The 21909-nt window shown below is 37.3% G+C and overlaps 1 protein-coding gene across 1 annotated transcript in view; it reads left to right on the forward strand.

Moving 5' to 3' along the window:
* Positions 1–21909, forward strand: part of LOC109048121 (coiled-coil-helix-coiled-coil-helix domain containing 6a) — a 54685-nt gene that overhangs the window by 14514 nt on the left and 18262 nt on the right. Inside the window, 2 exon segments of the mRNA XM_042713504.1 lie at positions 3490–3573; positions 13334–13404. Of these exon segments, the coding sequence (XP_042569438.1) occupies positions 3490–3573; positions 13334–13404 (155 nt within the window).

Raw genomic sequence — 21909 nt, forward strand, 5'->3', positions numbered from 1 at the left:
AGGATCCCTTGGAGATCTGTGCTTAGCCTTTTACAGTCTCCTGTTCATGTTTGATATTTAACTGCTCAAGCACAAAAAGTAGACATATGATGTAAACAGTTTGTCAGAGAGAATTCTGTCTTATTTTAACTATATATTTTTAAAGGTTTTGATTTAAAGTCCACATTAAATCACAACTGACCCCATTTACTTTCTTAATTAATGTCTTTGACAATATTATGCATGATTCATCAGTTCGTGTTGTTCTATTGATTTTCATTGCCTTTGAAATGTCTTCTCTTTTTTTGGTGATGTAACCAGATGAAATTAATAACTTATAAAAGTAGTAGTGCGCTGTCAACCAAAAGCATTCAGCTGAAATGAATTTTCGGTTTTGGCCGAAACAGGCACGTTTTGACTGTCAGTGTCAATTTAATGCAAACAACGTGGATAATCTACAGCTTGTCAGCTGTGTGGATGCTAGGGCTGGGACGATATTGATTTCTCATTTTTAATTGATGATCATTCCAGTGAACCAAGATATTTTAGTCTGTGCTGTTTTTTCTTTTTCTTTTCAGTTGACAGTTCACAAATATTCACTTAACGCAGTTTGTAGTGCACCATCCAATAACCACAATAAGCTTTGTGCTTTGCCACTTTCAATATGAATGTAATTCCGAGCTTTCAAACTATTTTATATTTTAAAAATATATTTTATATTTTTTACATTAACTAGAAATATTAAAAACATGCTGCTCTCCTAACACGTCCAATCAAGTCCCAATAGATACAAGTCCTGAACCTTAGTATTTCCCATTGAAAATATAAAGAAATGTATTATAATAGCCCCATAAATGTGGTTTCATGTCTTCTTTAAACCTAACATTTCAAATTGTTCAAGTGTTTAGTGATGTTTTCCTTCTTATTTCCCTCGTTCTCTCTTTCTCATGCCTGCCTCTGAACTGGGATGCCTGGGTAAGCATGACCTATTCCACAGTCGTTGTTACATTTCTCTCATTCACTCGTTCTTTCTTCCTATCTCTCCGCGTCTTGTTTGCTCCTCATGTGAACATGGTGTTTTGGTTTTCATGCATTAAGCCCCGATTGTGAGCATGCAAACCGTGTCGGCCTCCGTGGCGGTTTCGGAGCTACCCAGCTAGAAAATTGCATATGATGCTCGTGCTGATGGAGGTGATTTACTGCTCGCCCGAGACAGGAGGCAGAGGGAAGGGGGTGATTATGTATGCCGGTAATTTGGGGTTGTGCTTTGTTGTCTGGCTGCTACAGTACATGCCCCTCTTTCCCGGTCAGCGCCACGGGGCGTCTCTATCCACTACAGCGTTCGTGCACGTGTGTCTATGCAAGAAAGCACGACTGTGTGAATGCTGTACCCTGCTGGGCTTAATGTATCTGTGCCTCATACATAGTTGTGGAATGAGGGAAGCTAATTACAGGGGGATGCGTGCATGTGTGCGAGCGTGTCGCTTACTGCATTCCCTTATCGAATACTGTTTGAATACTTGGTCTTTAGCTTTGAACACATTTTTGTATGTTTGCTTGTGCTTGTATATCCCTCAGTGTTGTGTCAGGTAATCGCCGCTTTTGCTTGTCAGTGGCACAGATGTTTGCATGCTCACAAATAGATCATATCATCTCAGACAGTCAATCCCCCGCTGTTTTGTGAATTCAGAATCGGTGCCAAACAAGCCGATCACTTTCAGATATTGCACACCTGTTTGAACGTCACATGCTTGGACGAAATCACCTACAAACTAGTGTACATCGTTATCTTGCGTCCTCACTTTCTCTGTTTATTTTTGGAATCCCTCCGTGTTGCGAATCCCCCTCAATGCTTTTTTCAAAGGCTGAAAATCTTACACCAGCTGTCTGTTTCCTAAAGTCTCTGGCAGAGTCTGCAGATCGGTTTTAAGAGCTTTGGTCCATGCTGTTTGAGTGTAGCTGTGCTGTGCAACGTCCTGCGTCTGGCCTCTCTTGAGTATGGTCAACAGTTTTGGGACAGTAGGGACATATGCTGCAGAAAGCATTTGCTAATTCACTTCCCAAAAATCTTGAAAACCTTGACGAATCTTCTGAAAATGCCAACAAATAGCCTAGTGAAATTCCAAAAATGACAGTTGGACTTTCAATGTCCTAAGCTTATAAGCCTTATGGTATAAAATGTTTTTGAAATTATTAATATCACCAACTAGATCACAGGGCTTGATTTTGGACATTGTGTTGCTTTCTGTTTTGCCACACATTTATTTCTAAGGAAGAAGTTCATCAGCACATTCTTGGCCATACCGTTTTTTTTTTTCCTCCGGATGTCCAGTCAGGCCACTAGTTCAGATTTTTAAATGTAATGCCAACATTTTCACTGGCTACACCAGAAATAATTGGTATTTTTTAATGTGTATTTATATAATATAATATAATATAATATATATATATATTCACACCTGTGTATATATATGTTAGTAATACTAAAATGTAAAAGTTTTTTATACACAATTCTTTTTGTTGTTTTAAACTTTTTTTTAAAGGGGTACTATTATGCTTTTTTACTTTTTCAAATTTAGTCTGTAATGTTGCTGTTTAAGCATAAAAAGATCTGCAAAAGATTTGAAATTACAAAGCTCAAAGTCCACTTCAAAAGTAGATATTTTATTTAATAGAAATCAAAACGACTCCCTTGGACTACAGCGCATATTTTCCGGGATTTGTGATATCACAAATATCGACGAATGGGATGAGACCTGGTTGAGCTGCACTAGAGAAGGCAACGAGTGTTATCACTATGTCCGAGACACGCTAGCTTTCTCAAGGCAGATGAATTTAGAGTGGTTACAATCATCTGGGTTTTAATCGCACTCAAATTAATTTGATTTTGATGCAATATTTACACTGAAGCTAGCAGCAGCTATGGTAAGGGGCATGACATTTCCTCACCAGGTGCCTGGTGCTGCCAATCACAGCACACTGTCCCAGCTAACCAATCACAGCACATTACACACCCAAAAAAAAATCAAAACATTGTAAAAGAGCATTGGACCCTTTAAATTCTTTGTTTTTTTTCTCGAGGTGTTGTTGTAATGTGAAATATGTGAAAAATAATGCGTTTTTTGAACAACCTAGTATGAGAGCCTAGTACACCCCCAAAACAAAATCCAGACCTTGTAAAAGAGTGTAATAGGACCCCTTTAAATTTTTTTTTTTTTTTTTATTCTTTTTTTTTTCTCGACCAAAAAAAAAAAAAAAAAAAAATTGCAATAAGCCTCCTTATTTTTGGAATCAGTCAAGATTCAAGAACAATTGACTGACCACCAGTCAGAGAGTGAAAAACACATTACTTAATCAATACTTTCATAGGTTTTTTGTTGACTAAAGTATTTATTTATTTACTGAATTTATTTAATGTTTTATATTTACAAGAGGAAATTTTGCAACCACTCTGCAGCTGAGCAAGATGATCAATTGAATGACACACAGCTCTTCATTAATTCTTTCCAGGGGAAACAGCTGGAGAAGAAGGAGGTGGAGCTGAAGGCTCTGGAGGCTTTCTACAAGGAACAGATCACACAACTAGAGAAGAAGGTTGGTGTCTTTCTGTCAGTTTAACCCAATTTATCTTTGATATTTGTTCCAATTTCATGTTATTTTTATTTTTAATTTTTTTTTTAAACATGCTAAATGCTGATAGGCTTAAATAGCTCGCAGATACTATTGCTTTTAGTGTGTAAATGCAAAAATACCATAGTACGGCATCTGGGGCATTTCTCGGAAGAGCTTTGAAATGTCTGGCTTTTAAGTTCTCTCTTCCCGTATAATTTTCACAGTTGATCCCTGACATTTTTGAGAAAAAAAAAATTATGACGCAGAGCCTCAAGGAAAGGTATGCATAAGCAAACAGCAGCCTCAGGATCAGTGGGTGGTTAAGAACTTGTTTCCATGCAATTGTCGGTTTTTGCGCTTCACACAAGGCTATAGTTGTTGAAGACGAGGCGTTTCTGTTTGTACACAACTCTCGTTACGCCATAATATTTGAGGATGAAAGCACCGGTTATCCTCTGCTGCTGCGTTCAGTCACTTTCAGAGAGAGATAATGCCCAAACAGAGCTATTTTCCACTGCCCTACCTTCAGCCATCCATCCTTCGTAAATGACTGGACAGAGATCATAATGGTTTATACAGACTGAAGTGGGAATCTGAAGTGCCTTGGCTCCATTTGGATGGGCAGGAACGCCGACTGCCTTTATCCGCTGTGTTCACACCTTGATTGACCCCCCATTGGTGTAAAAAAAAAATGAATAAAGTTACATTAAATGGAAAGAGCTTGCTCGGCGCGGTGAGGGGCAATGGTGCAGAAAGTGCTTTTGCCAGAGCCTCAAAACCATTCAACTATTGGCAAATGAAGTCAGAGTCGCTCTCCAAGATTTGTGATTTTCCTCAGTCCCCCCTCTTATTCATTTTCTCTCTTTTGCCCTCCCTCCTCCATTTTTTCCCTGCGCTCTCTCTCTGAGGTCTTATCGACTGCATGCAGAAGGCAAAAAAGTGAGATTTGCTTCTTTCACCTCTTTACCAACATACCGTAGGAAAGCTGCCCAGCATGTAACAGTGGCCGTGTTGTATAGAAGTGGGTGTCCAAAAAAAGGCATTTTTTGCGTGGTTGAGTTACCTTATTTTCTAGAATGCAAAGCAGAATTTGATTGACCACCAACAATGGACCATTATAACCTAGTAGTGTAATAATGTCAAATTAATTTTGTTGACTTTAGTGGTGGAGTCACCTTATTTCCCAGAATGCAAAGCAATATTTGAAGAATCTCTGATAAAGCAACATTGTAACCTAGTTGCTTAGTAATGTCAGATGAGTTTGGTTTAATACATTAAACAAATTTGACTGTCTATGATGATATTGAGTCACTTTATTTCCCAGAATGGACAGCAATATTTGAAGAACCACTGCCACAGAAATGTTTGATGTATCTGGTTGTTTACAGCAGTTAAGTCTTAAGTGGTTAAGTGCATTTTTAGACAGCAAAACAATATTTGATGAAAATTTGATTAGGAAACATTGTGACGTAGTTGTGAAGTAACGTTAAATTAATTTGTCTCCAGTATTTCAAATATTACTGTGCATCCTGGGAAATAAATCGACTTGACCGGTGAAGTCAGCCAGCTTTTTTTTTTTTTTTTTTTTTAAACGTTACTAAACAATTAGGTTACAGTGCTCCTTTATCAAAGATTCTTTAAATACTGCTTTACATTCTGGGAAGAATTTCTCATATAGCAGTATTGCATTGATTCACCTTATTAGAATGCACAGGAATATTTAAAGAAAGACTGACAAGGAAACATTAGAACCTGGTTGCATAGTCACACCAAATGAATTTAGTTGACTACTATGGTTAGGTCAGATGAGTTTGGTTGGATATATTAAACAAACTTTATTGTGTACAGTGGTTGAGCAGGGCTTGACTTTAACTTTTTTTTATTTTCCCAAGGAGCAGTGAAAACAAATTAGGAGTGCATTAAAAAAAAACCTTAATAAAGGAATACAAGAAAACATTTACAAGCAAAATGATTTATGAAAAAAATAAAAAAAAGTGTTATTAAAAATGTAATAGATTTTTTAAATATTTATTTTTATAATAAATGCAAAATACAATATATGTATGTATATATATATGTGTGTGTGTGTGTGTGTGTGTGTGTATGTATGTATGTGTGTGTGTGTGTGTGTGTATGTGTATATATATAGTATATATTATATATATATATATATATATATATATATATATATATATATATGCGCGAGAGCTTATATTGAATTCAATGCTAGATACTGTTTATTGTCTAACCAAAATATCTGTGTTAACCTGGAAAAAAAAAAAAAAACCTAAAAGAATTTATTCATAATGCGGGTCTTTTAATTATAAACAAGCCTGAAATACACCAGGACTCTTATTTTGTAATGTGTACTATTGTTTAGTAGAAATGTCTAGTAGTTGAAAAGTCTGCTACCACTAAATATCTACTATGCTTTGCTATTTATTATAAGGAGATAAACACTCTAAAAGCCATTTACAATATAAACAGTCATCAACAGGCATAAGCAATTGTAATAAATATGCACTATTCTTTGATTGTAAACTGCTCAGAAACGGCAAACCTCTAGAACGTACAACAGTGCTGCACTTTGAAACATGCAGCGCTCATTTATTTCATATTTATTTTCCTTGCATCTGATGTTTTCAAATCTTTGTTTTACAATTTTAAGTATTTAGTTCTTTTTAAAGACCTGCAGGGACTTGTTTTATTCACACACATGCTCCTTAATACATTTTACAATTCACACACTTCCTTTTGTTTTTGTAGCAAATGTGAGTTAAATGCTTATTTTCCAGAATGCGTAGCAATATTTGGAAAATACTTCCAAAGAAACCTTAATTTAACAATTAAGCAAATTAATTTAGCATTACTAAGCAACTAGGTTAACTTAGTAATGTTAAATTAATTTGGTTGTCAATGATGGTTAAGCCATATTATTTCCCAGAATGCAAAGCAATATTTGAAAAATCTCTAATGAAGAAACATTGTGGCGTAGTTATGTAATAACATTAAAGGTATAGTTCAGCCAAAAATGAAAATTACTCCATAATTTACTCACCCTCAAGCCATCCTAGTGATTTTCTATAGCTTTTTTTTTTATTATAACTCGATTGTATTCGTCTGAAAGAAGAAAGTCATATACACCTACAGTAGAATGGCTTAAGGATGAGTAAATCATGGGTTAATTTAAATTTTTGGGGAGAATTATCCCTTTAAGCAGATTTGATTGACTACAGTGGTTGAGTCACCTCAATATTGAAATTTGCTGTGTATTTTAGGAAAGTCAACTAAATTTGTTTGACGTTACTAAATAAATAGGTCACAGTGTTCTTTTTTTTTAGGAGATTCTTTAAATACTGCTGTGCATTCTGGGATAAATCTCTGATGAAGAAACATTGTAACATAACCATATTGTGTTGTATTTCCTGTTTTTCCCAGAATGCACAACAATATTTAAAGAATGACTGTCAAGGAAACATTTCATCCTAGTTGCGTAGTAACACCAAATGAATTTGGTTGACTACTGAGGTTGAGTCACCTTCTTACCCAGAATGCACAGCAATATTTAAAGAACCTCAGTCAAAGAAAAATTATAATCTAGTTACATGGTAACGTCAGACAAATTTGGTTGAATACAGTGTTTGGAACAAAACATACAGCATGGCTGTTCCTCCATTAATATTATATTATTTTAAAGAAAGTCACATTAGATGCAATATTTGTATTCTCTCTATCAAATGCTGTATTCAGAACAAGAGAGTAACCCAGCCACCTTGACAGCTTTAAAGAGATAATTCCTCTCTATTTGATTCCCTTACTTTTCCAGCTCCTCTTGCTTTGTTCATATAAGCTGTACTAAGAGGGCTGCTCACTCACTGGCTTGAAGAATTGCCTTTTTGTTTATTCACTTTGGGCCCAGTGATTCGGGGGAAGGAGATGGAGATGAATGTTTTTGGTACATGCTTCATTATGATGCGAAAACAAAGGATTGCAAAGGGAAATATTAACACTGGGACAGCATCCATGGTGGCTTTGCCGGGCTGATAATTTAACGCTTGTGTCTCTCAAAAGAGGGGATTTGTTCCACGGTGTACAGTTAACATTGTTCGAATGCTGCAGATTTACACCCCACTGTCTTTCAGACTTAATTCACATTTCATTTTGAGCTGGAGACTGATTCATATTATACTTCCAAGCTCCGTTTTCCATTTGTCCGTTTATATTAAATCTGTGTTACTAATATTTCACCAGACATTAAGTCCAGAGTCCTTGTATGGGAAAGTATAAAGTGAATACTGTTCATTATGAATGAATACGAATAATTTCCACCACTTAATCAAGCCATTCTCCTTTAAAACATGATGAAGTTTTATTTCACATGTCATGTACATTTGCGTTGGCTCTCGTGTTGAGCTATTTTGTCCGCAACCATTAAAGTATTCGGTTTCTACAGTGACTGATTTGGCACACGTCATTCTCTTCCTATTCACCTGTTCTAACTCCATAGCGACACAAACTCTATTGCTCGGTTTGCCCGAGCATTGCAATTATTTTGCATTTACAAGAATTCAATCAAATGGCTTTCCCCAACTTACCCCATCTGTCCTGTGCATGGCACATTATTTCTTTGCGGCCCGTGCACAGATGGTCTGCGGTTCTGTCTACCGTTCTGTCTGTTTTTATCTATCTCTCTATCCTTATATCTTTCTGTCTTTCTGTCTTTCTGTCTGTCTGTCTGTCTGTCTGTCTGTCTATCTTTCATTCATTCTGTCAGTCAATTGGTTGGACTGTCTGTCCGCTGTTTTTTCTGTCTGTCTGTCATTTCTCACTCGTCAGTCATTCTGTCTGGCTGGCTGGATGTCTGTCTGCTGTTCTGTTTACCTGTCTATCTATCGTTCTGTCTTTCTATATTGACTTAAGATGTTTTTCTCATTGAAAAATTACTTGTATGAGTTGTTTTTTTTTTTGCTTTTTAATTCATTTTAATTCTACTTATTATCATTCAAATTCGAATTACAAATACCTGCTGCTTGTTAGCTACTTCAATTCAAAGTCAATTCAAATTCAAGATGAATGGTGCACAGACTTGATTTACAGTCTAACATTCATTCTCAGATGGGTGGTATGGAAGCGGTTAACTAAATTTATGCCACAAGTATTCCCATCAGGGCATGAGGGGGTGGTCCACATTGTGTCAATCTCCATTGCTGGCTCTGTGCAGACACAGGCTGTGAGGATTAATGGCGACCCAGTGCTAATTACTGTGCGATCATCATAAATAAACATTCTACATTGGGAGCCCCCCTCCCACCTATACACACACATACACACTTGCTATCTCACAAGCATTGAGGTTACAGACGAGATATCTTCTGTCTAATAGCAAACAGGATCAACCCAGTGTGTCAGATGCCCCAGTATTTATATTTACCTCATTACAAGGAAGCGCCATTTGCCAAAGGGATCAGAAGCTGGCAATAAAAGGCACACAGAGTGTTTGCAGTCAGGCTTTACTTGCCGTGTGACACAGTCAGACCAAGGGAGTGGGATAATGCAGGCTGTTGGCATGTCTGCTCACACTGCTGTTAACCCAGCAGGGGGGTTGGGATGGGTTCAGAAGGGGGGTATCTTCATGACAGACCCCTGAGAGGTGTGGCATATCCATCCCGCTTCTCCCGTTTCCCGTCGATGGCAGGTGCAGCTGAAGAAGTCTATCTCAGCAGCGCAGACGAGCCACCACAGGAACGTTCTCCACGCCACAAGTGGCGAATGCCTTTTATCACAGCAAACGTTGCTGTTTTTCTTTTTGAAGGTGGTTCACATAATCGCCTAGCATCCATAAATTCTGCCAGAAGCAGTGAGTTAGCGCCACTGAAAGCGAAAGCTGTAAACAGCAGCATTCCGCTACCATTTTGAATTAGCGCTGGCGCTCCCTAATCCCGCTAAAGCTTCTCCACTCATGTCTGCGTCCCGCTCTCAGCTGCTTCGCACTCTCTAGACAAGATTTTTTTATTGCCCTGCCGTTTTAGCCCCCCCGTTTAGCTCTTTCTCCCTTGTCACTAGTTGCAAAGCACTTTGAAGCACTTGAGCGTGGGTACGAGATAATAATCCTCCTGAAAACCTGGCAGCCGGGCTGACGTGCTGTCAGCGGGTGCCCTTGTTCTAGAAATTCTCTTACCGGCTACAGCAGGCCTGGACAGTGAGGAGAACAGCAGATCTCTAGCCCTGTCTGGCCTGGGGCACCAGCACCAGCAAATCTGAAATTAATTTACTTCAAAGTATTTAAAATATCAGCTGTTTTTTTTTTTTTCCTAAAGCACAATTATACTTTTCTTTTTTTTCTTTTGATTTACCATGCTGTGTTGGGTGTACGTTGATGTCAGGGGCAGCAGGGGTGTAATAGAAATACAACACTACAACATTCATAAGCATAAATGTGGAGTAGCATTACAATCAAGTCGAGGGCTTGTTTTGCATTTGTTTTGCTGTGTTGCATCTCTGTGTGGTAGTGCACAAAGTAAGCGCTGATGCGTTTAAGACACGTCTGATTATGTTGTCAAATTTCAAATTTTCATATTTATGTTTCTTGCTTGATTTGGTTCTTTAATTGCCCACAGGAAGTCTGGACATGGCTTTTAAGTTGTAAAAATGCCTTTCTGACATGATAAATCAGTATTTCGCTGTTCTAAGAGAAGACCATCTCCTATATATTTGCAGTTTGGCTAAAGTCAAACAGATTCTGGTGTTGTTGACTGTTTTTATTGTTTGAAGTATTAAATTGTTTGTTACCCACAATCTTTTGCAATCAGGTGCACAAACTCTTAAAATCAGGGTATGGTTGCATTAGTTGTTCATTAAGACATTACTTAAATTAGGAGATACAGCTTATACTAAGTGCTTAGTAACTCCTAGTAAGTTCATAATTTCTGTAGTTATACCATTCAAAGTTTGGGATTTGTAAGATTTTCCAAAGTTTTTAATAGAAGGCTCTTTTGCTCACTAAGGCTGCATTTATTTGAACAAAAATGCAGTAAAACAGTATTTTTTTTAGAAAAAGTATTACAATTTGCAACTATTTTCTATTTTAATATATTCTAAAGTGTAAAATTTCAATATAAGTATGTTTTTTTTTTTCTTCAGTGTCACATGATCCTTCAGAAATAATCATAATGTGCTAATTTGGTGCTCAAATAAGATTTCTGTATGATCAGTGTTGAAAACTGATGTTCTGCTTAATATTTTTATGTAAACCATGATAAATTCTAGATTCTTTGATGAATAGAAAGTTAAACATTTGATTTAAGCTGAAATCTTTTGTAACTTTTGTCACTTTTGATCAAACTCTTGATTCTTATTTGATCAAACTATTAATGCATATTAATTGCTGAATAAAATTATTAATATATGAAATTTCTAAGTAACCAAAACCCAAAAATTGTTATAATATAGTTATGTTGTTTTAACCTGTTAGCGTTACCGCCCACCACATATCTTTGAAAAGCTTGTGATTCGATTGATGCAAATCATTTTAAGATGCAAACAACACAGCAGGTACAATCAGTGTCTTTGTCAGACTGCCAACAAGGCTTCATGCTGTGATCGCATTGTGTTTTCCAGCTATAGCCACTGCAGGGATCTGTTTACAAAAAAACAAAAAATATTCAGGCAGAATGTTTTTTTCCCTTTTCAGTGTGTTCAAAGTTCTATTACTCACCAGTAAGAATATACCAGTAAGACTTACAGTGATGTGAATGGTGAACAATGGCTCAATATTGCCTTATAAATTTGAGCCTGAATCAGACCCAGAGCATATCAGTGAAGAGGATCGAGCAGAACCTGTGTAAGCACTGCTCTTGCAGGACGTTTCAGAATGGTATGGTTTTTTTTTTTTTTGTGGTTGTCTCATACTTTTAAGATGTGCTGTTATTTGTAAATGCTACTGCTGTTTTGTTCGCTTTTGATATATGGTTTTATGCTTATTAAAGCTTTGTTACATAACAGCGATTCGACGGCATGGCAACAACGCTCTACTACAACAACTCTTCCTCTTCTCTAAAGCAGCCCAACATAGCCTCACTCCTTCTGTTGCGTGTTCACAGTGGTATGGTTTATGTAAATTTCAGAGTTAGTGCTGTCACAAACCCAGGAAGAAGCTTGTTGTAGTCCCTACGAGCAGTGTGTTGTAGGCCTTAAAAAGTGAATTCTGTAAAAGGAAATATCGTCGTAACTGAGTGTCTGGAAAATGTGCACTAACCACATATGCCATGGATCTAAAATTGAAGGTTTTTTTGATAGTACGCTAACATGGGTTACAGTCTAACATTGATTCCCCAGTGCTGATCCCTGTCTGTCACAGGAAGTGCTCGTCCTTGGGAGGAAGTCTTGCAGCAAATGCACCCTGTAGTGAAGCATAGCTGCCTGATACAGATTAAAATGCTGATTGGATTAGAAATGCAGCGGCTGTGACAGAAAGGCAAGGGTGTCAATGATGGGCAGTGCCAGGCAAATTGGAGAATGACAAAGCAGGTGCCAGCTGTGTGATTATAACGAGCAAATCCCTTCCTGCTGCAATGCTTCAGGAAGGGCCACACGGCGCTAATGCATGCAAGGATGCAAGAGGTTTTTCATTTGGGTAACCCTTATGTTTCCTCTCTGTGCTCTCATTTAGAGTCACTTGTTCATTTCTAGCATAAATCCATCTGGTGTCAACTGCTGAATAGCAGCTGTGATGATGGTCAGATATCATTATCTTGCCATGAAGACTTGAAAAGTGCCATAAAGGCTTTGAAAGTATACAAAGGCCCCATGTAAATCTCAACAGTTGCTTCAGATCTGTACGCAAGTGTTTTTCATTTACAGAATTAGGGTCCTAAGCTCACTGGCCCCGGCAGGAGAGTGCTTGTTATCGAGGATTAGTTTTGTTTTACAGCATTAAGTGTTTCCTGCTGGCATGAAAATTACCCTGCATTGAAGATCTTTCAGGGATTGCTCCATGAAAGGTATTTGGGTCAGTATGTCATAATCCTGCTAGACTGTTTTCACTCTTTATTTTGCATATGATAAAGGGTCCGCCCACATGCTATTTAACACTTTCTATAGCTTCAAGATGCATGTAGAATGAGGTTCAGTCTTTTGAACCCGAGAATTTTTATGAATACATTACCGCATAACCGCCCACGTACACGTCAACAGTGCGTATTCAATGTCCAAAAAATGTTTGATACCAAGCCTTATTTATCATTCATCATTTGGCTTTTTTCTGTTTCATTCTTATCTAGGAGAGGGGAAATCAGAAACATATACACTTGAATGATTTTTTTTTATTGATTCTAGAGCAGTGAGATCTTGATAAGTGCAAATATCAAACATGAAAAGACAGGATAAACTAATGCAACTTTTCAAAACTGCCATATTTTTCTTCTCATGATGCATTTTCCCTCTCTATAGCATTTTAAAAATATTTACACTACAAAAGTTTGGAATCACTGTGAAATCTTTATATTGTTGAAAGAAATTGATGCTTTTATACATCAAAGCTTACAAAATAAGGTTGCCAATAATTGTAAAAAAAATGTCTGTTCTATTCTATTCTATTCTATTCTATTCTATTCTATTCTATTCTATTCTATTCTATCAGCTCTATGGTCATTGTATAATCCTCTATTTGCATTCTAGCAGTCTGTTTATTGAGATATTCAGGTGAAAGTTGGCATAATCAGTATTTTTATTGTCTGTGTTTCAGAATGAGGAACGCTTCAAGACGTCCTCTGAACAGTTCCACACCGCTGCAACCAGGAGCGAAGCCAATATAAAGTAAGTGATTACAAAATTGTCACTTAATTATAATACAAACATTTTTAAGATTAAAATGAGTTCTAGCAACATCTACTTGAATTCACAGCAGGATTTAGCATTGAGGAAGTACAAGCAAAAGTTTCTTGCAAGTTTTTTTTTTTTTTTATGATTAGATAGGAAAATTAGTCACCCGAATTTGAAGACCTGAAAGAGACTTCTTTAGTAAAAAGTGAACTGAGTTTCAGGTTCCAAGTTCCAAAAAGTTGATGCAGTTACTAAACAAACACGGCTGAAAAATAAAAGTGGTTTTGTTCCAGTTGATCACAGCCTCATAATAACCTTGACTTTCTTGAATAGAGATTTTTTAGTGCCTTGAAAATGTTTCATTAAATTAATGATGATGTTGGCGGCATGGTAAGCCTTTCTGCGGTCTTCTAGTTTACGCCATGAAATGGTCTATAACTGATGATAAGGTCAAAAGCAAGGTACCGTCGTAGCCTTGCTCCGTTGCTTTCAAAGGAAGATGGCCTGGTTTCTATGGAGATAGGTAATTTCTATCACTTCTCTGCAAATGGTAGAATGAAAGTAAGTTCATGTGAAAGGAACAGAACATGGCAGGATCCACGGCCAGATTCTCATTAACATAAATACAACATCTGAGAAGCTCCCCCAAAACATTGATTATTATTCTTTGCTATCAGCTTCATGTTGTGGTTGCTACCTCTGTTTCTCCCACCTCTCTGAAGCCAGGCATGGAACTGGTGAGGTTGAATTGTATTTGAGATTCATTAGAGCCAGTTTCTTTTCTCCTCTGCTGGAGAGACAGGCATTTTGTTCTCTCTGGGTTCGAATGAATCTCCAGCAGCTGTAATTAATGCAGATTGTTTGTAGCTCGCCACGACCCCACCACCGCCCAGAGCTGCTCGCCATTCATCGTTTCTCTCTCCTTCCCCCTTTTTCTTCCGTCTCTACCACAGTACTCTGTCTCTACGTCTTTCTGTCCTCTCTTTCTATCTGTAGCTCAGAAGTGCCTGTTCACATTTCAGCTGTCTGGTTTCCGGATGCATTTTTCTCAATCATTTTCTCCTTAGGCATTTTAGCACATTCATTGAATTATTCAGTATCGTGTGGTGATGCACCAAAATGCAAATACTGAATGCACTGCTTTGAAAACTGAACATTTTAAACTGATTTGTTTCTAATATTTATACACATTTTAAATATAAACTACATTTTAAAAAGTTTGGAGTTGGTAAGATTTGTTTTTAAAGAAATTAATACTTTTATTTAGCAGGGATGCATTCATTTGATCATTAGCAACATTGAAAAGTTCTACAATGTTAACAAATTTTTATGTTCAATTTTATTTGATTTCAAATAAGTAATGTTCTTTTGAACTTTCTATTCATCAAAGAATCCTGAGAAAAAAACATTACATTTTCCTTAAAAATATTGAGCAGCATAACTGTTTTCAGTATTGATAATAATAAGAAATGTTTCTTTTGCAGAAAATTAGCATATTAGAGTAATTTCTGAACAATCAACATACATTGAAGACTGGATTAATCATAAAAAAAATCCATCCATCAAACAAATAAATAAAACAAAAAAAAAAAATTAAAATAAAAAAAAAAACATTTTTTTAAATGTTAAAAATAAATAATAACTTACAATATTTTTTATCAAATAAATGCAGCCTCGATGATCATAAGGGATGTCTTTCAAAAACGTAAAAAAACTGACCCCAAACTTTTAAACGTAGTGCACAATCTATTGTATATGTTTTAAATTATAAATATTATTAATATTTTTTTCTTTTTTCATGTGGTTTTACTATGACATCCATGCTCCAAAAAACAAAATATTGGACTTAAAGTAGACATAACAACGCACAGTGCCCATACAAGGAATTCTGCCCTTTATGATGTCATCCTGCAATGTTTCCATGATAACAGCAGTGTTTGATTGGTGGATGTCTTTATAGAAAATCCACACGCATACACACACACACACACACACACACACACACACACACACTGGCTCTTCATCCAAACCCCCCACAGGACAAAGCACTGTGGGTACGTCTGTGCGCTAGCTAATTTTAAATAAATAAAAACAATCACACACAACAATAAAATCATAAACCCAAAATAACAATACTAAAACTAAAACTATATTTCACAATAAAAAAACAAAAATTAACACCTTTGAAACCTAAACCTGCAGATGGCTTGTGACTAATTCTCTCCCAGCATGCTTTGTGTTAGATTTAAAGAGGGATTTGATACGATAATCTGACAAGGCCGTCCCAGTGTGTGAGTGTGTGAGCATTGAGCTCAGATCATCAGATCGAGCGTGCGTGATTTACGCGTGTAAGTGTTTGGGTTAGCTTGTTTCCTCTTCTATCCCTCTTGAGTCGCACAGGTTTTGTTGCAGCTGTCGGTGAGTGCCAGTTGTAGGTGCAATGATGGCAAAGAGGCGAATGCTTTGAGGTTATACAAACAATGTTGGCACCTGGGTAATGAGCTTCCCCTTGGGGACGTCTCATCTGCCAATCAGAGCACAGAAGAACATCTGTACATGACGACTTCAGTTTTTGTGTGTCTTTGTTGCTAGTGTATGACCTTATTCTTTTACTAAAACAGCCGAGCTGAAAGCACACTAAAGCATCTCTTTAAAGTCTACATGAAATGGCGTTTGCAACCCTTTTTACTTTTGTAATGAGATTTTTTTATTTTTTTGTGTAAAACGAGGAAAAGTGGGCGTTTCATGACAGAATCGAGCCAGATGGCTGGGATTGAAAGGTTGACACTTAAGAGACTTGAAGTCCATTGGGTAAGTTGTTGCAGATTTTTTGATGAATGATTCCAAAGTCCAAATTGTTTTTTAAATGGCCAGATCAAATCAATTCTGTGGTTGGGGGAAAATGTTTGGTCCATTTTGAAAATCGCTGGAACCAAATTATGTACACCCGCTGTCAAACAGGCCACTCCAGACTCACCCACATGTTTTGTTTAAGGTGTCATATGATGTGATTTCTCTTTGGAGTGTTACAAACTCTTGGTGCATAAAGAAAATCTGTAAAGTTTCAAAGATTAAAGTCTCAAATCCAAAGAGATATTCTTTATAAAAGTTAAGAGTCAACCACACCCCCCTGAAACGGCTCATTCTAACACACCCGTGACAACTCCACAACACAATAAGATAAGATTCACAACACAACACCGCCAAAATGTTCATGCCAAGTAATAAGGCGATAACTTTTATTCTCACTGTTGCCGCCGCCATGTTGTGGAGAAGCTGTGTGTTTTGTTGTGAAAGGAAACTACTTTGTTTGGGCTTCCAAAAGAGGGCAAAAAACTAGAAATCAGTGGTCAAGTTGTATTTACAACACTGTTCCAGTACAGTTTAACCCAAATATTCAGATGTGTGTCACACATTTTATGGAGGACTGTTTCCTGATCCTGGGGGAGTAGACTACAATGCCGGCTGTTCTGAATCACAGACAATATGTACGTTTATATATTTAAATAATTTGCCACTGATGATTCCAACACAAGTTTTAAGCAGTGTAGAGTAGAATTGTTGTTTGTTGTTTCTTCGATCACAAATGCAGACATGGTTTTTTGTTTACGTGGCGCAACACAATGCGTAAAAAGACAGTATAAGTAATTATATTCAGTAATTATGTCTGTCAAAAGATTAATCGTGATTAATCGCATCAAAAATAAAAACAGTATGGTGAGGGGCGTAACATATCCGTCACATGCTTGAGGTAGTAACATATCCGTCACATGCTTGAGGTATTATGTTTATACATATCCGTCACACGCTTGAGGTTTTCAGTCAATCACAACGCACTGGAGAGCTGGCCAATCAGAGCACACCTTGCTTTTTCAGATCGTTTTAAGCTTTGTAAAAAATTTCGCTTTTCAGAAAGGACCTTAAACCACATAAAAGCAATAATGTACATTATGTGTAAAATAATGTTTTTTTTAAACCTTAAACCACATAAACACATTTCATTACTCCAGATACACAAAATAATGTTCTTTTTAGCATCGTCATATGACCCCTTTAATGGGTGAAGTTCTTCCTTTATGCCTCTTATGCCAAAGTTAATTATCTCTAAAGCATATTTTGATGGACTGTGATGTCTTGAACTTCTCTTACTTTTCAGATGACTTTTATGAAAGATTTTCAGTCAGACAAACTTTTAGAAACTTTTTTTATAGAAGTTTTTTTTTTTTTTTTTTTTACTTGTTTTATATGTATTTATGTATTGCTTTATTACTTATTACTTTTTCTATTTTTCCACTTGGTTCTCTCCATGAATATAGCCATGATAGCTGGCATGGTGCTAAATTATAATCAATCAATCAGTCAGTTGAAATAACATGCACTGATATATTGTACACAAAAAGACTTTAAAAAGAGAAAAATTGGATCAATTTTGATTTCCAGTTGAGTTAAAATTTGAAAGATTAGAAATTGCTAATCCCTTCTTTCCTAGATTCTGCACTAGCTTAGGTACAGTTCTGTTCACTCAATCCACTTGTTGGCAGTTATATTTCGGGGATCTTTAGCCAGCAGTTTTGCATTTGTACCTGTGTGGAGCTGATGTTTTAATCCTTGAGGGTATGGCAGCCTCCAGACCCCTGGCTCCTGTAGCATGACAGGGCTGCTGTTTAATCCCCACTCGCTTCACAATCCTTGGACGGTTCAGAATCTTTGTTGTTCACCTCTCCAACACTCGGAGCTGTGAGATAGCCATGGCTTCGCAGCCATGCTGCCCCATTCCCAAACGAGGAGTGCGCTGGATCTGATAATTCAAATTGAAAACGCCTGCTGAGGAACTGCGATCCAGCCAAGACGAACCACCGAACCTACAGGGCTGTTAAGAAACTCAGCTGGACCTGTCAGTCAGGAATATAGACAAGGCAGTGCAGATGAGGAGGGGTGGATTGGGTGCTAATGCTGTTGTTGGTTATTCTATGCAAATGAATCCCACAAAGAATCTATCATCTATCTATCTATCTGCCACTTTATTAGATACACCTGTTTTGATGAAAATATCTAATCAGCAAATCACATAGCAGCAACTCAATGCATTTAGGTATGTAGACATGGTAAAGACAGACTGCAGAAGTTCAAACTGAGCATCAGGATGGTGAATAAAGTTAATTTGAGTGACTTTGAATGTGCTGTGATTGTTGGTTCCAGGCAGGCTGGTCTGACTATTTCAGATACTGCTGATCTACTGGGATTTTAATACACAATCACCTTTAGGGTTCTCAGAGAATGGTCCAAACAGGGAAATTATCTAGTGAGTAGCAGTTCAGTGCGAGTGAAAATGTCTTCTTGATGACAGAGAGGTCAGAGGAGAATGGCTTGACTGCTTCGAGCTGATAGAAAGACAACAGTAACTCAAATAACGCATTACAACCAAGTTATTCAGAAGAGCATCAGTGAATAACCAACATGTCAAATTTTGAAGAAGATGGACTACAGAAGAAGACCACACCCTGGGTCACTCCTGTCAGATAAGAACAGGAAATGGAGGCTACATAGAAATGTAACCATTAATCATGCTGTTGTTTTGTTTTAAATCTCTTTTAATATGTGAGATAAAATGGATAACCTGCATCAGTCACTATGAACTGTAGCTGGTCTTGAATTTCTCGGTTTATTTGTGTGTTCCACAGAAAACGTACAGTTTTAAAGAACAACATGAGGGTGAGTAAATAGTCACACAGTTTTTAATTTTGTATTAAAATGTAACTATCTCTTTAAGAGAATGAAGTGAAGAAAAAGAACAGTAAGAAATGCATCTGACCAGCATCATGGTTGGTCTCCCTTCCCAGTAAACTTTCCTGCTCTATGGCAGCCAATTATATTGCCTTAGTCAGGCATTTGTTGATGTTATTTTTTTTTCTTTTGCGATGGATGTTGTTTGCGGTCTCTCAGGGGAAAGACCCTCATTAGAGGAGCTGTTGGCTGGAAGGGTGGGTGAAAGTTCGGGACGACTAGACTGTGGTGTCATGAGGCTTGCTTTAGCACAGCCACAGTACAGTATATGTTCAACCCAACCCTTGTGCAACCCAAATCAAAGTAAAAACCAGTGGGGTTTTTTTGTTGTTGTTTTTTTCACACAAGAAATATTTTTTTCACACGTGCTAGAAGTTTCTGGTTTGAATTTTGATGATAATTGTCTTGTGGCATTTTCTTCTCATCATGCTCTCCTTGCTTTGTTTATTCAGATGAATGAAGAACTTTATTTGACCTTGATGAGTCATTGTCATCATGGGTAATTTATGTATATTTTTGCAGACGCTTTGCTTTGAGAGATTTGCATTGGGATTTTATCTTAACATTTTCTTCTGTAATTGGGGGTGATGTGGGCTTTAACTGAAATGTTCCATCCCAAGAAAGAACGCTTGTGAAAGAATGTACATAGAAAAAACTGATGCCTTGTGACCATGTATACATTAAAATTCTTATTGCCATACAGTCATTTTACTGTAGACTTGTTTTTAGTACCCATTATTCTCAGTGGTGATTCTCATTACTGAAATAAAGTAGTTCATTGCTGTATTAAAAAAAAAAAACTGAACTAAATTTTTCCTCAATTTAAATAAGTATAAATTAAACCACCATGATAGAGAATACTAGGGCTGTCAGTTTAACCCAGTAATTTTGTAAGACTTGTATTAACATTAATATTTAGATACCAACATAAACTTTAAAAACCTTTTAGTTTTTATTTGTGGTTATTTATGTACTTACTTTTCCTAATTTTTCACTTGTTTCTCGCCATGCATATATTATAAAATAATATCATATTAGTGTCAATAATATTAGCATTGCCACTGTTAATTTTTTATAGTGTTTATTATCGTAAAATTTGTATTATTAAATGTTAATTATTTATACATTTTCATCTGAAATATCCTTTTGGAGCTTTTATTGCTAAATATTGCTAAACGTAATTAGTAAGATTACTTGATTTGCATATCATGCAGTGAAGTCAAATAAACATTGTTCATCATTTGACTGTCCTTGCACAAGCACACACCCTCACACACACGCAAGCATAAGTGGAGAATTCCAGTTATTCCGAAAGTTGGATTAAACTGCGAATGTGTGATGTTTAGGAGAGTTCTGCACCATTGCTTTGTGACCTCCTGCCTTGAGGACAAGTCAGACCATTCCTGCACCCAACAAACCCCTCACCTTGTCAAACCAGAGTAACATCTCTCTACACCTGTCTCCACACGGCCGGCCGAAGGTTACGGAAGCACGCGTGACTGTTGAGCTCCACGCGCTGATTGACTAGAGGCAAGAGAAGTGACACCTCAGCACTTCAGAGGCCGTTACCCCAGAGAGAGGTGCAGAACTGTGGCCCGCCGGTCTAGCAAACGTGGACTACGGCTACGGGAGTAATTATCAGCTTTGTCAGATCCCTCCGTGTGCCTCTGTTCTCTTTTCTCTCTCTCTTTTTATCTCTTTCTTCCTCCCATCCTTCTCTCGCCTTGTCAAGTTTAAGTGGGGCCCATTGCTGCAAAAAAAACGCCGGCCCCTACAGTTGAGATTGGACGGGAGGGTTAAGGGATGCGGTCGAGGAGGCTCAGTCAATTGAAAAGCTGTCAGTGTGAGAGCGAGCCCCTGGAAGGAGAGTCGACGAGATAAGACGAGGTTCTCATCTGCCAGCTGAGCTCGAGCGAGGTCAATGCACTGGCGCTCTAATCTAGTTAATTTTAGAGCCTCGATTCGGGAAAACATGTCGAGCTGAACTCTGAGCTGATAAAGCCCTGTGACCTATGTGTTATATCAAGTTTGATTTTGTGTTTTGTGTTCTCATCTAGTTATTATTTGTTTATCTCGCTTTCTCAAGCATTCAGACGCTAATCCAAGTTGGAGTCGCGGCTTGCAGAGATTTCTGTAGTGCGGTAATTCCAAAGTCTTGTTTTCTCTTATCAACAAGAGCTGATTGGAAATAATTAATGAGTGAGCGGAAGCTAAACCTCTGCGTGGTCTTTGGTATCTACCAATTTTCAGCTAGCGTGGCTCCTTAGCTTGAGAATAATGAGCTTGTCTCTTCAAGTTTACGAGCACATGCTCCTACACACAGAATGTGTTTTAAGCTAATTTAATCTTTTGTAGTTGCTTTTTTCTTTGCATTTCATTTCCATATTTCTGAATTGTTCTTTGTGCGTTTCCGCCTCGGAAAGGTTTCTGAAGTCGCGCTTTGTTCTGTAGTACTTTGCTCCGTTAAGGAGATTACAAATAATAGACGAAATTCTGGTAATTAACATTTAATCTTTAAGCGCCGTGTTATTTATTTACAGATGTAAAATGAGGAAATGAGCACGCCCTTAAACAGGCATGGCTTGTGCTCTTCAAAGCAGAGCAGTTGGTAAGCAGCTCAGCTAATATTTTTATTAAAGACCTCACCTTCAATTTGGTTCAATTCAGTTCAGCCCGGGTTTGAGCAAGCCAATTTTCTGCTTCAGACTGCTTTAA

The sequence above is a fragment of the Cyprinus carpio genome, chromosome A23 (genome assembly GCF_018340385.1).
Source record: "Cyprinus carpio isolate SPL01 chromosome A23, ASM1834038v1, whole genome shotgun sequence".
NCBI lineage: Eukaryota > Metazoa > Chordata > Actinopteri > Cypriniformes > Cyprinidae > Cyprinus > Cyprinus carpio.